Genomic DNA, 14,723 nt, shown 5'->3' with positions numbered 1-14,723 from the left:
TCCACTGTCAAAGTAATTAAATGTGTCCAAATCTCATGATTGTAGCTTCTGCCATTATGCTAGTGACACCCGAATTTACATTTCTAGGCCTCTGTAACGACTTACTGCGTCCCGACATCTCATAAGAACTCAAAATCAATTTATGCCAAACTGAAAAAATCTATTTTTACATTTGTTCTGCCATCCTGAAACCTCTTTTCCTTTTGAAATTATGATTCCTGAGTCAAAATGGTACTACTAATCTTACCAGGCTCCCAAACCAGAAATCTAAGACTTTGCGTCCTTCTCTGCTCCCCAGCTGGAGAAGGAAATGGCAACCCATTCCAGTATTCTTGCCTAGAGAATCCTGTGGACAGAGGAGCCTGAGGGTTGCTGTCCATAGGGTCGCACAGAGTCGAACACGACTGAAGTGACTTAGCATGCATGCATGCATCGGAGAAGGAAATGGCAACCCATTCCAGTATTCTTGCCTGGAGAATGCCAGGGACAGAGGAGCCTAATGGGCTGCCGTCTGTGGGGTCGCATAGAGTTGGACATGACTGTAACAACTTAGCAGCAGCTGCTCCCCAACTTCTCAGTCTAATGAATTATCATGTCCCTTTTATTTTACCACCTTAATGTTTCCCGTGGCTTTCAGATCATTTGTCACCTCTCATGGCCTGGCATTTCACGATCTGTCCCATCCTCCTTCTTAGCCTTCTCTTCCATCCTTCTGCCTAGTCCCTCATTCTGCCTGCCCACTCCTCCACATTAATCACTTGACTGGCCCCTTTTGAAACATGGCTAAATAGCAGCAGCTCTGGTGACTCCTTCCTTAAACCTACCCCCCTACCATCTGATTCATACCTGTCCTCTGTGGTCAGTTCTGTAGCATCTGTACATACCTCTAACAGTGGTTCTCAACCAGGGGTTTTTATGCTTCCCAGGGGACATTTGACAATGTCTATAGACATTTTTGATTGTCATAGTCCAGAGGGAAAGGAGTAATACTGGCATCTAGCTAGTAGAGGCTGGGGATGCTGCCAGCCATGCCACAATTGCACAGGACAGCTGACCTACAACAAAGAATTATCTGGCCCAAAACATCAGTGGTCCCAAGGTTGAGAAGTCCTGCCAAGTATAATATTTGGTTATTCAGTACTTTGATTATTTTCTTCTCCACTAGAGAAGGGACCTTGTCTTGTTTTTACATCCCTAAATCTTAATATAGGGCTTATTACATAGCCAAAGTTCAGTAAATGTTGAAAGGAAAAGGAGGTAATTGGCTAAATTTATAAACTGTAGAGATGTGCAGCCAATCTGCTACCATAGGCTATTTGCTTATTTTAGTAATTTCCTCCATATTGCCTTTCATTCACATTGCATGGATGCCCAAAGTTTTCTGTTTTACATTTGATTATTCAGCAAACATATGGTTGACTCATTTAAAACATAATATACTGATATTTTCTTCTGCATCATTTTAAGTTCCTTTCTTTACATGTATCTTGGCCATTTATGAAGAGGTAAAAATCATTAATTAGCTAGGTTTCAAAAAAAACTAAACCAAATAATTCTATTTAATTCTTATCAGAGATTGGTTGGTCAAAACTCTGCAGTCCATAATGGCTTCAACAAGTAAAGCAATTGAATTACAACTGCAAGTGAAACAAAATGCAGAAGAGTTACAAGACTTTATGAGGGATTTAGAAAACTGGGAGAAAGATATTAAACAAAAGGATATGGAACTTAGAAGACAGAATGGTGTTCCTGAAGAGGTAAATTTCTTAATTAAATTCCTACTTTAGCATCCAGGGAAACTCTTCATTTATTTATTTTAAAGTAAAGCACAGCCTTTAAAATGTTTTGTGGAAATGCTAATTAAAGAGCTTTACTTTCTGCCAACATTTTTTAAAATTCCACTTTTAAAAGTCTTTGTAATAATTGTATTAACTATCACTATATTAGGACATTTTTAAGGCTTAGTCCTGGAGAAGGCAGTGGCACCCCACTCCAGTACTCTTGCCTGGAAAATCCCATGGATGGAGGAGCCTGGTGGGCTACAGTCCATGGGGTCGTGAAGAGTTGGACACGACTGAGCGACTTCACTTTTACTTTTCACTTTCATGCATTGGAGAAGGAAATGGCAACCCACTCCAGTGTTCTTGCCTGGAGAATCCCAGGGACGGGGGAGCCTGGTGGGCTGCCGTCTATGGGGTCGCACAGAGTCGGACACGACTGAAGCGAATTAGCAGTAGCAGCAGCAAGGCTTAGTCCATAGGAAGACCATGTGATAATTCTTAAGGTAAATGAACAGCATCATAAAATAGGCTTGTATATATATCATATAATTATATACTTAATGATATATTAACATACAATATTGCCCTAAACACAGAGAGTACCTAGACTCAACCAGTTTTCTTAAGACAGTGCATTCAGATATGGGCAGCTTTTTCATACTGTTGGTAATGTGGAGGCAGTTTGGTTTGCCATTGTACTGTTGCTAAATCATTGTATTAAGGCTGAAGGTCAAGCAGTTTTTGAATTTTGAATTTAGGATTGCAAATTAAGTGTATAATTAAAATTTCTGGGTAATATTTTTCTTATGACTGAACAATGTTCAGTATTTGTCAAAGGATGAATTAAAATTTTCAGGCCTAAGTTTATCATTAGAAATGAATGAATTGGTATTTCTAACCACTTGAGAACTAAACTAAAATTACCTTTACTTGAAAATATCCTTCAGTGAGAGTCTTAAACTTCACTATTTACACAGGAAAGTAACAGAGCTGTCTCAAAATGTGTTGTTTTCTCTTCCTAGAATTTACCTCCTATTCGAAATGGGAATTTTAGGAAAAAGAAGAAAGGCAAAGTTAAAGAGTCATCTAAAAAAACCAAAGATGAAAACACAAAAAACAGGATAAAATCTTATGATTATGAGGCATGGGCAAAACTTGATGTGGTAAGTTAATCTGATTATGTGCTTCTTAGTCTTTGAGTAAAATTTTCTTGGAGTTGACAGTCATGGATTAAATGAAAAACAATGTAAAGTTCTTAGGACCTGTGTCTGTCTTTATCTTATAGACTATTTTGTGTGGAATAAAAACTTAAATACATAGCTCTTCAATTAACTTTTCTTTTCTCCTATGGCCCTCTTTCAGTAAATAATGGCTAAAACAGCTGGATTCTTTTCTTCCTATTTTTTCTTTTTTTTTGCATGGATAGTTTGTGGAAGGGGCTTCCCTGGTGGTTCAGTGATAAAGAGTCCGCCTACAGTTCAGGGGACTCGAGTTTGATCCCTGGGTCAGGAAGATCCCCTGGAGATGGAAATGCCTCCCACTCCAGTATTCTTGTCTGGAAAATCCCATGGACAGAAGAGCCTGGCCTGCTACCCATTCATGGTGTTGCAAAAGAATTGGACACAGTTTAGCAACTAAAAAACAATAGTACATAGAGGTCTAGTGAACGCTTCACCCTGTTTCCTCTAATGGTTACATCTTACTTAACTATGTATTGCAGTCACTCAGTTTTGTCCAACTCTTTGTGACCCCCATGGATTATAGTCCTCCAAGCTCCTCTGTCCATGGAATTCTCCAGGCAAGAATACTGGAATGGGTTGCCATTTCCTTCTCTTAGGGGATCCTTGCGACATAGGGATCGAACCTGGGTCTCCTGCATTGCTGGCAGATTCTTTACCGTCTGAGCCACCAGGAAAGCTCTGTTTACCTATAGTCCAGTATAGGTAGTTGTCAACTTCCAACCAGGAAGTTGACATTGGTACAATGTGTGTATAGTTCTGTGGCATTTTATGACCTATAGATTTGAGTAACCACCATTGCATCACCAGAAAGATCTCTTTTGTGCTATCCATTCATAGTTGCACACACCTCCTTCCTCCTCACCATCTCTAACCCTTAAACAGCTAGAATTCTGAGACTGTAACAATATAAGAAAAGAAAGACTCTACCAGTATATATATATTTGTTTTAATAGGCTGAAGGACCTGTTGAATAATGGTTAAGAGAATGCCTTTGTGTGTGGCCTTAGGTTAGGGCTGTGTGACAATAAAAGTAGGGCCATCTTAGTCTCAGGAAGGTAAGCTTCACCTTGCTGGACTGGTGTTTTGCATGCTTCTGGTCTCGGGCACATGAGACACAGTGTAGTTGGAGAATTGTTTACCATTGGTACTATGCCTCTGTCATAGTTTATATATGCATTAGCATTAGAAGATGCTGCCAAAGGGTTTCCAAATAGGGAACCATTCATTTTTTGTAACTTTACCCCTTCTTGTGTAGCCTTATCCTTTTCATAAATTGGTATGTGCTTATAATGCCCTTTCCTGAAAGGCACAGTGTCAGATGATTTCTTAGAGAGGTGGTTTTCTACAGTCATTTACTCATTCAACAGTTATTGATTGAACTCCTGCTTTGTGTGGCCAGTGCACTCGATTGAACTGCATTGTTTGACATTGTCATTTTATTGTATCTGTAAAAGATACAGCTGTTTACTTACCACTCCATGCTAGTTCAGATGTGAGCAGTGGCCTTGGCGTTCTGCTGCCCTTAGTTTTCTACAGGTGTCAGTGTAGGGGGGTTGGACAGTCTTGGCTTCCATATTGATAGGCTGGTGGTATTTCTATTCTTATTTTTTTCTTTTTTTTTGGTGCTATTTCTAGAATCTTTATGCTAAAACCCATAGTTGCCTTTCAGTCCATCTTTTTGTTTTGGTTTGGTTATTTTGTTGCTTTTTAAATTTTTTTGGCTGTGCTGTGCGACAGGCAGGATCTCAGTTCCCTGATCCCAGCAGTGGAAGCGTGGAGTCACTGGACTGCCAGGAAAGTCACTCAGTCCCATCTTTTAATATTCATTTATTTAATGAAACTAAGCATAGATCTTATTTCATTTTAAAATTTATCAACAGTTTTTTTTTCTTACATAAATTACTTAGAATAGTAATAACTTGTAAAAGACAGAAAAGACTTTATTTATATAATAAAGTTTTTGTTTATATGAGCTTTAATGAACTCTTTAATTCTTACTGGTTTACAGTTTCTTACTCAGGCATTCCCTGGTGGACTGGGATTCTGAGCTTCCACTGCTGTGGCCCAGGTTCAATTCCTGACTGGGGAACTGAATTTCTGCAAGCCACATGACATGGCAAAAAAAAAATTCTTACTAAAAATCATTCTTTTATTATATATGGTGACGCTAGTGGTAAAGAACCTGCGTGCCAGTGCAGGAAACATGAGACATGGGTTCTATCTCTGGGTCTGGAAGATCCTCTGGAGGAGGGCATGGCAATGCACTCCAGTATTCTTGCCTGGAGAATCCCCATCAACTGAGAGGCCAGGTGGGCTATAGTCTATGAGGTTGCAAAGAGTTGGACACGACTGAAGCAACTGAGCCTGCATGCATACTAAAAAAAAATAGTTTAAAAAAATACTGATGCAATCCATGAAATGATTTATTACCATGAAAGGAATGTCTTAGTCAAAAGAGATTGGAAATTGCTGGACGAGCATGTTGTGTATTTTCTTTGATAGTCAGCTATATTTCAGAATACATTGATAACAGTATAATGTAGTTATTGAGAGCTCCTTGGAGGAGGCAGATGGCTTGAGTTCAGATCCTCATTTGGCCACTTCCTAGCTGAGTGACCTTGAGTGAGTTTGCTAACTTTTATTTCTCAATTTCTTCAAGTGAAAAACATGGATAATTATATCTACCCTCATAGGTTGCTATGAGAATCAGGAGTTAATTGTACTCTGCAAGCAGTTTTTGTTGTTTTAAAAATCAGAAAGAAAAAAGGTTTTTAGATAAAACCCTTTCCCTGCTTTTGGATGCAGTTACATAGACTTGGGTTAATTGCAAACTTCTCTTATGTAAAACAATAATAGTTCACTGCTAACAGTTTGTGATTTAGGGTTGGTTTGTAGACTTAGTTTACCTTATATGAGTTCAAAGTCAGATTATGTAAGTGGTTTGGATCTTGGTTTTCTAAATAAGAATATCCTTTTCTCTGAATTAACTCCTAATAATGAGAGGTTATTTGGATTAATTTTTAGGCCTTTAAGTCCTTAGGTTGTAAAAACTTAAGTTCTGTTGAATGTTCTTTTTTGGGGGGGCAGGATATCTTTTTTTTAATGGTCATGTAATTATGACACTGTTCCCCTACTTTTGATTTCAGGATAGTATTCTTGATGAACTTGACAAAGAAGAGAGTACCCATGATTCTGTGTCTCAAGAATCCGAGTCAGAAGAAGATGGGATTCATGTAGATTCACAAAAGGCTCTTGCTCTAAAAGAAAAGGTACTCTTTAGTTAGCTGTTGGTTCCTTCAGGTAGGCAGGATTTGTAGAAAATCATGTGGCCCCCAAGATTTCTACAGTATAATTTAGTGGGTGTTCAAGTTGTTTTTGGCCGTATCCCTATCAGGAGGCAGTATAGCATAGTGGTTAGGAGTGTGTGCTCTGAAACCAGATTATCTAGGTTCAAGTCCTGTGACAAGGTCTTTTAAATTGCCTGTATATATTCAGTCTTTTTAGCTGTAAAGTAAGATTAATATTATTACAAAACCTCAGTGGGTTGTTGTGTTACTAAATGAATTATTATATGTAAAGTACTTGGAGTGTACAGAGAGTTGTTCCAGGGCTTTAAGTAGTAGACTGAAGTACTAGTCAGATCAGCGTGTGATTCTTGACATGGGTATTGTATCCCACTACTCCATGTCACAGACTGTCTTTGGTTGCATTTTGGAACATATGACATCTCCCTGAGAAATGTCTCTTTATTGTTAAACTGGCTATATTGCTTTTTAAAGAGGTGGCACTCTTCAGATTAAAATTTGTCTTGATGCCTTTCTTTTGTTGAATTTCTGTGGGTTATTGTGAATAAAAAGTATTTAATGCTAGGTTTTTTACTCATTTTTCTGCCAGGGCTCTTGGATTGGGCCCAAACTGTGACCATTAGCTTTGATTACATGGCTAATGAGATAGGAAGAGACGAATAATGAAAGAAAGTAGGTCTGGAATTCTATGTCAGTGTGCATCTGACTTGTATGCTTTTACAGGGCAATAAATACTTCAAACAAGGAAAATACGATGAAGCAATTGAGTGCTACACCAAAGGCATGGATGCTGATCCATATAATCCGGTGTTGCCAACAAACAGAGCATCAGCTTACTTCAGACTGAAAAAGTAAGGTGTTTCCATAATGTGTGAATATTTTATGTGCATATGGAGACTGGTTTTTTTTTTTTTAATCTTTCTTAATGAAATGTGTGGGAATGCTTGAGAAAATTTTCTATTTCTTTTCAACTATAAATTCTTATTCACTCCCTTTTACTGAATTCTTTAACTTAAGCCATTTTAAACATTCACCTGCTCAAACCATGCTCCTTGTAGTTCACTTTATTGAGGTGTTCCTCCTATAAAAATTGAGTAAGATGCCCTTTCCCTAATTTACAGAAGAAAAAAAGTTAGGTGGGTAAAAATTCTTTATAAATTAATTTTCCTTCATTATTTTGAAAAATTATGTATTTAGTATTTAATACAGATAACTTTTATTATGGTAAGCTTAAAATATGTTCCAACATTTAAGTCATACTAATCCTTAAAATACATACTTAGTGTTGAAGAACATAAATGTATATGGTCTTAATCCTAAGCAGAGAAATGACCTAGCATAAAAATATTTAAAAAACCAAATACTGTCAAGGAGGATGTTCTTACTGTTTTAATTACTATTTGGAAATATAAATTATATTGGTGTCTGAGTTTTTACTACTTTTAATAACATATTTAAAAATCTTTGAAACTTATGTTATTAATATCCTGACAAATTAGGGGATATTTACCTTTTATAATATTTGATATCTACAGTATGTGTAAATGATGAAGAATAATTTTAAATAAATCTGCATGAACATGCTTCCCAGCTTAAGAATCAGACATTATTTTTCAAAGCTACCTTTGATATTCTTTTCCATATCCTGACCCTTGTCCCTCCCAGTTAACCACTGTCTTGAGTTGTATATCATTCTTGTGATTAAAAAAAATTTATTATATATGTGTATATTTCTAATACATTGTATAACATTGCTTTATTTTTGAGCTTTAAAAGTATATTATTGGATACAGTTTTCTGTGGCTTGCCTATTTATTTGAATACTATATTTCATATTTCAATTCATCTCATAAGATTTGTTCATGTTTTGCATATATCAATAGCTATAGATCTCTCATTTTCACTGTTGAATGCATATGCAGTTCCTTGTTAGGAATCCATTCTCTAATTCCTGGATTGCTGGTTGGTTCCTTTATTCCTCACCTTTGTCTTTTCCTTTCTTTTCCTGCCTTCCACCCTCCTTCCCTTAATTATTTAACAACAGTGGTACTGTGAGCACTTCTGTACATGTTTCTTGGTGCTAGATCTTAGGATGTGCACATATTCAACTTTTAATGATGGTGACCAGTTGTTAAAATGATAGTTGTACATGCTTACATTCCCATTAGCAGTGTATAAGAAGAATACATGTTACATATCCTTACCAACGCTGGTATAATGGGGCTTCTGAATTGTTTCAATCTAGGGGTGTAAAGTGGTAATTCATTGTGGCCTTAATTTGCATTTCCCCAATTTCTCATGTGGTTGAACATCTTCTTATGTGTTTATTCACCACTTACCTTTTTTATTTTCCTGTGATATGTTTGTTTTATCTTTGGTCCTTTTTTTTGTTAGGCTGTTTTTCTGTTGATTTTTAAGCATTCTTTTTTTGGGGATACTAATTCTTTAGTGTTTATAATATTTATCTTCTCTCAGTTTGTAGCTGATCTTTTTTTAAATGAAGAAACAGAAATTCTTATTTTAATGTGTTTCATTTATTAATTTTTATAAAATGTTGGCACTTTGAAAAGTATGATTTGTGAAAATAGTCCCCTTCTTTGAGTTCGTAACAATCTCCTCTATTTTCTCCTAAAAGTTACGTTTTACTTTTCACGCTTAAGTCTTCTTGTGTATGCTGAAGTTATATAAGTCCAGTTTCATATCCCGATTGTTTCAGCCCTATTTATTGAATATCCTTGCTTTCCACATGGATCTGCAATTCTGCCATTGTCATATGTCAAGTTTGCATGGATCTGTTTCTCATTTCTTTCTTCTCTTCATTGATCTGTTGCCCTTTACTATAGCCATTCCATACTATCTTTAATTTTTATAGCATTATAGTAAATCTTGGTATTTGGTACAGGGCCTTATTATTCTTTAGGAATGTTGGGTATTCTTGGACTTTTACCAATCAGTATAAATTTTAGAATCATCCTGTCCAATTCCTAGAAAAATTTTGATTACAATTGCATTGGACTTACAGATCAGTTTGGAGAGAATTATATTGTTGTATTTTTGTGTCTTATAGATGAATGTGAAATTGCTGTAGTTTTCTTTCATGTCTTTGAAGACAGCCTCATAATTTTCTGCATCTGGATCTTGTACATCTTTTGTTAGATTTATTAGTTTATTTTTGTTGTTGATATTTAGTAGAGTAGCCACTTTGCTTAACTTTCTTTATTTTTAACAGTCTGTCTAGCTTGTTTTGAATTTTCTTGGTAGACCATTATATCATCTGAGAATGTCAGTTTTATTCCTTCCTTTCCAGTCTTTTTAGTTCTGTTTCTTTCTTATGGAACTTCATTGGTCAGGACGTCTAGTAGAGTACTGAGTAAAAGCAGTGGTAGTGGGCATTCTTTTCTTTGCTTTAAAGAAACTGCTTACATCAGAAATTACTGATTTTAATGGGCTTAACTAAAAGGAGATGGTAGCACAGGGAACTCTGTAATGGCCTCTGTGGAAAAGAATCTAAAAAAGAGTGGAGATAAATACGTATATACACACACACACACACACATACACGTATACATATATGTATAGCTGATTGACTTTGTTGTATGCCTAAAACTAACACAATACTATAAATCTACTACAATAAAAATTAAAAAGAAAATAGAAAAAAAAAATAAGACAAACATGCCTTCAAATGAGAAATAAATCCCCTTTTCAGAGATTTCAGAAACAAATTTTTTGAAGTTTTTAACAGATGATTTTTATTAACTTCACTTTATTATTTTTTTTTAAATTGCAGATTTGCTGTTGCTGAGTCTGATTGTAACTTAGCAATTGCCTTGAATAGAAGTTATACAAAGGCTTATGCAAGACGAGGTGCGGCTCGATTTGCTTTGCAAAAATTAGAGGATGCCAAAAAAGGTATTAATGTTTTCCAGGTCATCATTATCTAAAAAGTTATTTAATAGTTTAACTGATTCTATACAAAGAATACTAGATAATCACAGTTACTATCTTCAGAGATCTTTCTATATTGAATAAAACTGGTTTTTGCCATTTAAAATGTATTTTGATATTTTGGGAAAAGCCCTTGTTATTTGCCACTGATTAAACTTTGGTTCATATTCTCATTCAACGATGTGTTCACTCTGTTACCAGGGGAAAGTTATGTATCTTCTCTGATTTTCGGTTTCTTATATGTGAGACAGATTAAAACATCTTGTTGGCTTTTGTGAGGCCAGAGGTAATGCATGAACTTAACACATTTTTATTTATTTTAAAATTTTAATCCTTTTATTATTTCATAAAATAGGCTTGTGTAGTATAAATCAGAAAATCAGAATGAAGTTTATGTCTGAAAGATTGTGCTCCTTCTTGGTTTTATGAGATATAACTTATGATAGCAAGTGTTCTTCCTGAGGCTCAAAGAAAGAGGTGATCTGACACAAGGATTAAGGGTTTTATCTGTCCTGGGAGAATGGAGGAAATCCAGTGGAATAATGTCAGTATTTCTTTGTTCCTCTTAATTTAAACTGTCCCCTGTAAGCAAATGACTGATATTTTATACAGGTTTTTGAATACCATCTATCTTTTTTTGATTATTTATTTGTTGTTGGTTACACTGAGTCTTCGTTGCTATGCGCAGGCTTTCTGTAGTTGTGGCTAGTCGGGGCGACTCGTCATTGCGGCACATGCACTTCTCATTGTGCCTTTTCTTGTTGTGGAGCCCAGGCTCTAGGGTGTGTGGGTTTCAGTCGTTGGGGCTCACGAGCTCAGCCCTTGCGACTTGTGGGCTGTAGAGCGTGGGTGCAGTAGTTGTGATGCACAGGCTTAGTTGCTCTGAGACATGTGGAATCTTTGGACCAGAGATGGAACGCATGTCCCCTGCATCGGCAGGCAGATTCTTATTCCACTGTACCACCAGGAAAGTCCCATATATCTTTTTTTTTTAATTATATTTTTAATTGAAAGATAATTGCTTTACAGAATTTTGTTGTTTTCTGTCAAACCTCAACGTGAATCAGCCATAGGTACCATATATCTTTTAAATATTCTGTTATCTTCTGTTTTACTCAGATTATGAAAAAGTATTAGAACTGGAACCAAATAACTTTGAAGCTACAAATGAACTCAGGAAAATTAATCAGGTAAACTGCAGTTATTTAAATTAAGTGTGTTACTTATTACCTTTATTTGACAAAGTAAATGTTTTTGTATAGACTTGTATTATGCAATATAGACATTTTTCTACCAGGGTCCAGCCCCAGTTGGATCCAGGGATTCCCTCGGGATGACGGCGTCAGCGATTTAAAGGGATAGTGTCAGTGGAGAGAATCAGAGGCCTAATTATAATTGGTTTACTTGAGAAATCAATATAAACCGTGACACCAGGTTTGCACTGACCACGGAGGCCACAGGCGCTCTCTCGAATCACGGAAGGTGCCACACCTTAGGCACCTTCTTGAGTGGGTCTCAGACGCCCAGGCAAGTAAGTGGTCTCAGCGTACCCCCACGCTCCAATTATTTTGGCCTGAAGAAAGAGTAGAGACAAAAGGAGAGAAAAGGAGACGAGAAAGAACGACACGGGGAGACCGAGCTTAGTCTGTAGCTTTATTTTCAGCAGGGGCTTTTATATCCCAGGTAGCACATAGAAGATAATAGGGGATGCAAAGTCATGCAAGGTCAGCAGACCTTAATTATTATCGAAACCAGGCTTTTCTTCTGCAAACTATCAGATACAAAGGCTTTAGGTGATTTACATCATCTTCTGGTCAGGAGACCTGCTAACATTTTTCTCTGATAAGAATTAGTCAACCAGAAAAACTTATTTTCTCCAGAGGTTATTTTTCTTAAAGTTTAGTACCACTCCCCAAAAGCACTAGACAGAGTTGCATTCCTATAGGGCAAGAGTGTCGTGGGGGTAATTGAGGGAGGAATTTATTAGCTTAAGGGTCTAAGGTTATTGTTAACATTAAAGCTTCTATATATATATATATATATATATATATATATATATATATATATCTCAATTATGTTAATCAATACACTCCCAGGAACAACAGTGGGTGAAAAATATGGAAACTTGGCAGCAAGCATTAGCTCAACACAGAATTCCTCTATTCTATAACTCCTTGAGAGGCTCTGCATTGTTAGAATAACTAAGTCTCCTTGTGCCTCATATGGTTGGGAGGCCGTAAACAATCACATGCATATAGCTGTAAGAGTCCAGAAACCTGTTAGGCAGGTTAGAAAGCTTTTTGAGGGAATTGCAATTGGAACACACCATATTATACCCTGGAGACTTATTAACTAGAACTTTAAGTTGCTTTTCTTACAGAGAAAAGTGGTCAGGGATAGCCCCTCGTGACTGTCAGAGGAGTTGGTGAAAGTCATGAAGCAGTAAAACAGACAGGCTCAGGTTTTGGGGTAGACACTCAGGCAAACCCAGAGGGGCACTCCTTGAGTTCTGGCTCACCTTGCCCACCAGAACTCTCCCACATGACCTTGTCATGGGTGGGGACTCCCGTGCTGGCTCCTGGCATTTTTCTAATTTTAATTCTTTGTACTAGAGAGTTTTTTTAACTAAACACATTGTAAGCTAGAGGTGGTATAATGGTGTTTAAAGATTCTTAATTGTTACCTTAAAAAGCTGTCTGAGATATTTAGAACCGCTGCTGCTTTATTTTATCCAGATGACAGAATTATTTTTCTTTATCCCACTAATTTTTTAATTTGGCTTGTGCTTTGTTTTTGTGCTAAACTTTCACATATTTCTTTGATTTTTGTAGTTTTAAAGTTGTTCCATCTTCATGGTTTATACAGGGAAAATAATACTAAATTTTTAAAAGTAAGAAAATAGATATTATTTAATTGTAAAATTTGCTGTCAAATTATACTTAATAGTATGTATTCCTTTTACTTTACTTTTGCATCACATAATTATTTTGCCATCTGTTGAAAGTAGCAGTGATTGAGGAAAGTCTGCCTTTTAAATATTACCATTACATATTGCATATAAAATCTCTTGGTAAATACCATCAACTTGACTCTTAATTGTGAACTGTATTGTATATTTTTGTGTTTTATCCTAGATGGTCAGATAATGACTATGAATAGTAAATTTGAGAGATTTGATGATGTGGTCTCAATTACCTTCTTTATTTTTAAAAATTGTTCCTTGAACAGTGTAGAAATTCAAAAGAATCTTTGTTGAATAAATAAATGAACAGCTCTTTAGTGAATATTACTTATTTTAATTGGAATAAGATGTACATTAATTTATTTGCTTTTTAATTTTGTTAGTAGAAAGATTTTGAATTGGAGTAAATATTTTAATTATTTGAAATGTGGCAGGAATTCTAATATGAATAGTTTGTTATTTTAAAGTCAAACATGTATGCGTCTTCCATTATTTGTTTTATTTAGCTGACTGCTCTGTCTTCTAGGCTCTAACTTCCAAAGAAGACTCATATCCAGGGGAAACTGATACAATGGTTAAGTCAGATGAAGGAGAGAAAAAACAAATTGAAGAGCAACAGAATAAACAACAGGCTATTTCGGAAAAAGATCGGGTAATCCAGGATTTTAACATGTATATGTTTTCCTGAGTTTACTCTTAGTTTTTTGTGTATCAGTTAAGTTTCTGTCTTTCTTAATATTATATTAAAATTCTCCTTCAGTAGAAACTGAAAATTAGATATACTAAAACTTCTGGAGCCTACTAATTAAAACTGAGTAATTGATGACTTAATACATAATTGTAAAAAAATATTATATATAAGTTTAGGAAACTATTTTTGAGCATTTTGACATATATTTACATATAGATGGTTATAAATTAACATAGAAATAAATTACAGTGCTTCCTTGGTGGCTCAGTGGTAAAGAATCCACCTGCCAGTATAGGAGACATGCATTCGATCCCTAGTCTGAGAAGATCCCACATGCCATGTGGCAACTAAGCCCAGTACCACAACGACTGAGCCTGTGCTCTAGAGCCCGGGAACCTCAGCTACTAAAGCCTGTGTGTTCTAGAGCCCATGCTTCTCAAGAAGAGAAGCCACCGCAGTGAGAAGCCCAACCATTGCAATGAAGAGTAGCCCACCACTCATTGCAACTAGAGAAAGTCCACGAACAGCAATGAAGACCTAGCACAGCCAGAAATAAATAATAAAATTAGTAAAAAAAGAAATAAATTAAAACTGATTCTTACTCATTAAATCACACTGAACTATTTTTTTTCCCCCTTTTTGGCCTCACCATGGGGCACATAAAATTTTAATTCCCTGACCAGGGATTGAACCCACGCCCCCAGCAATGAAAGTATGGCGTCTTAACTGCTGGACTGCCAGGAATGTCACACAATGAACTATTTCTGATCAAAATTTCTGTAGACTTAATTTAAC

At 36.1% G+C, this 14,723-nt stretch overlaps 1 protein-coding gene across 3 annotated transcripts in view; it reads left to right on the top strand.

Moving 5' to 3' along the window:
- RPAP3 (RNA polymerase II associated protein 3) overlaps positions 1 to 14,723 on the top strand; it is a 36,139-nt gene that overhangs the window by 1,270 nt on the left and 20,146 nt on the right. For all 3 annotated transcript variants that reach the window (XM_025284044.3, XM_044941672.2, XM_044941673.2), the window contains exons 2-8: positions 1,574 to 1,757; positions 2,804 to 2,944; positions 6,169 to 6,291; positions 7,051 to 7,178; positions 10,118 to 10,239; positions 11,395 to 11,465; positions 13,764 to 13,889. In XM_025284044.3, coding sequence (XP_025139829.3) covers positions 1,574 to 1,757; positions 2,804 to 2,944; positions 6,169 to 6,291; positions 7,051 to 7,178; positions 10,118 to 10,239; positions 11,395 to 11,465; positions 13,764 to 13,889 — 895 coding nt within the window. The remainder of the gene's footprint in view (positions 1 to 1,573; positions 1,758 to 2,803; positions 2,945 to 6,168; positions 6,292 to 7,050; positions 7,179 to 10,117; positions 10,240 to 11,394; positions 11,466 to 13,763; positions 13,890 to 14,723) is intronic.

This window comes from Bubalus bubalis, chromosome 4 (assembly GCF_019923935.1).
Source record: "Bubalus bubalis isolate 160015118507 breed Murrah chromosome 4, NDDB_SH_1, whole genome shotgun sequence".
NCBI classification, from domain to species: Eukaryota; Metazoa; Chordata; class Mammalia; order Artiodactyla; family Bovidae; genus Bubalus; species Bubalus bubalis.
This window is presented reverse-complemented; position numbering and strand designations above follow the sequence as displayed.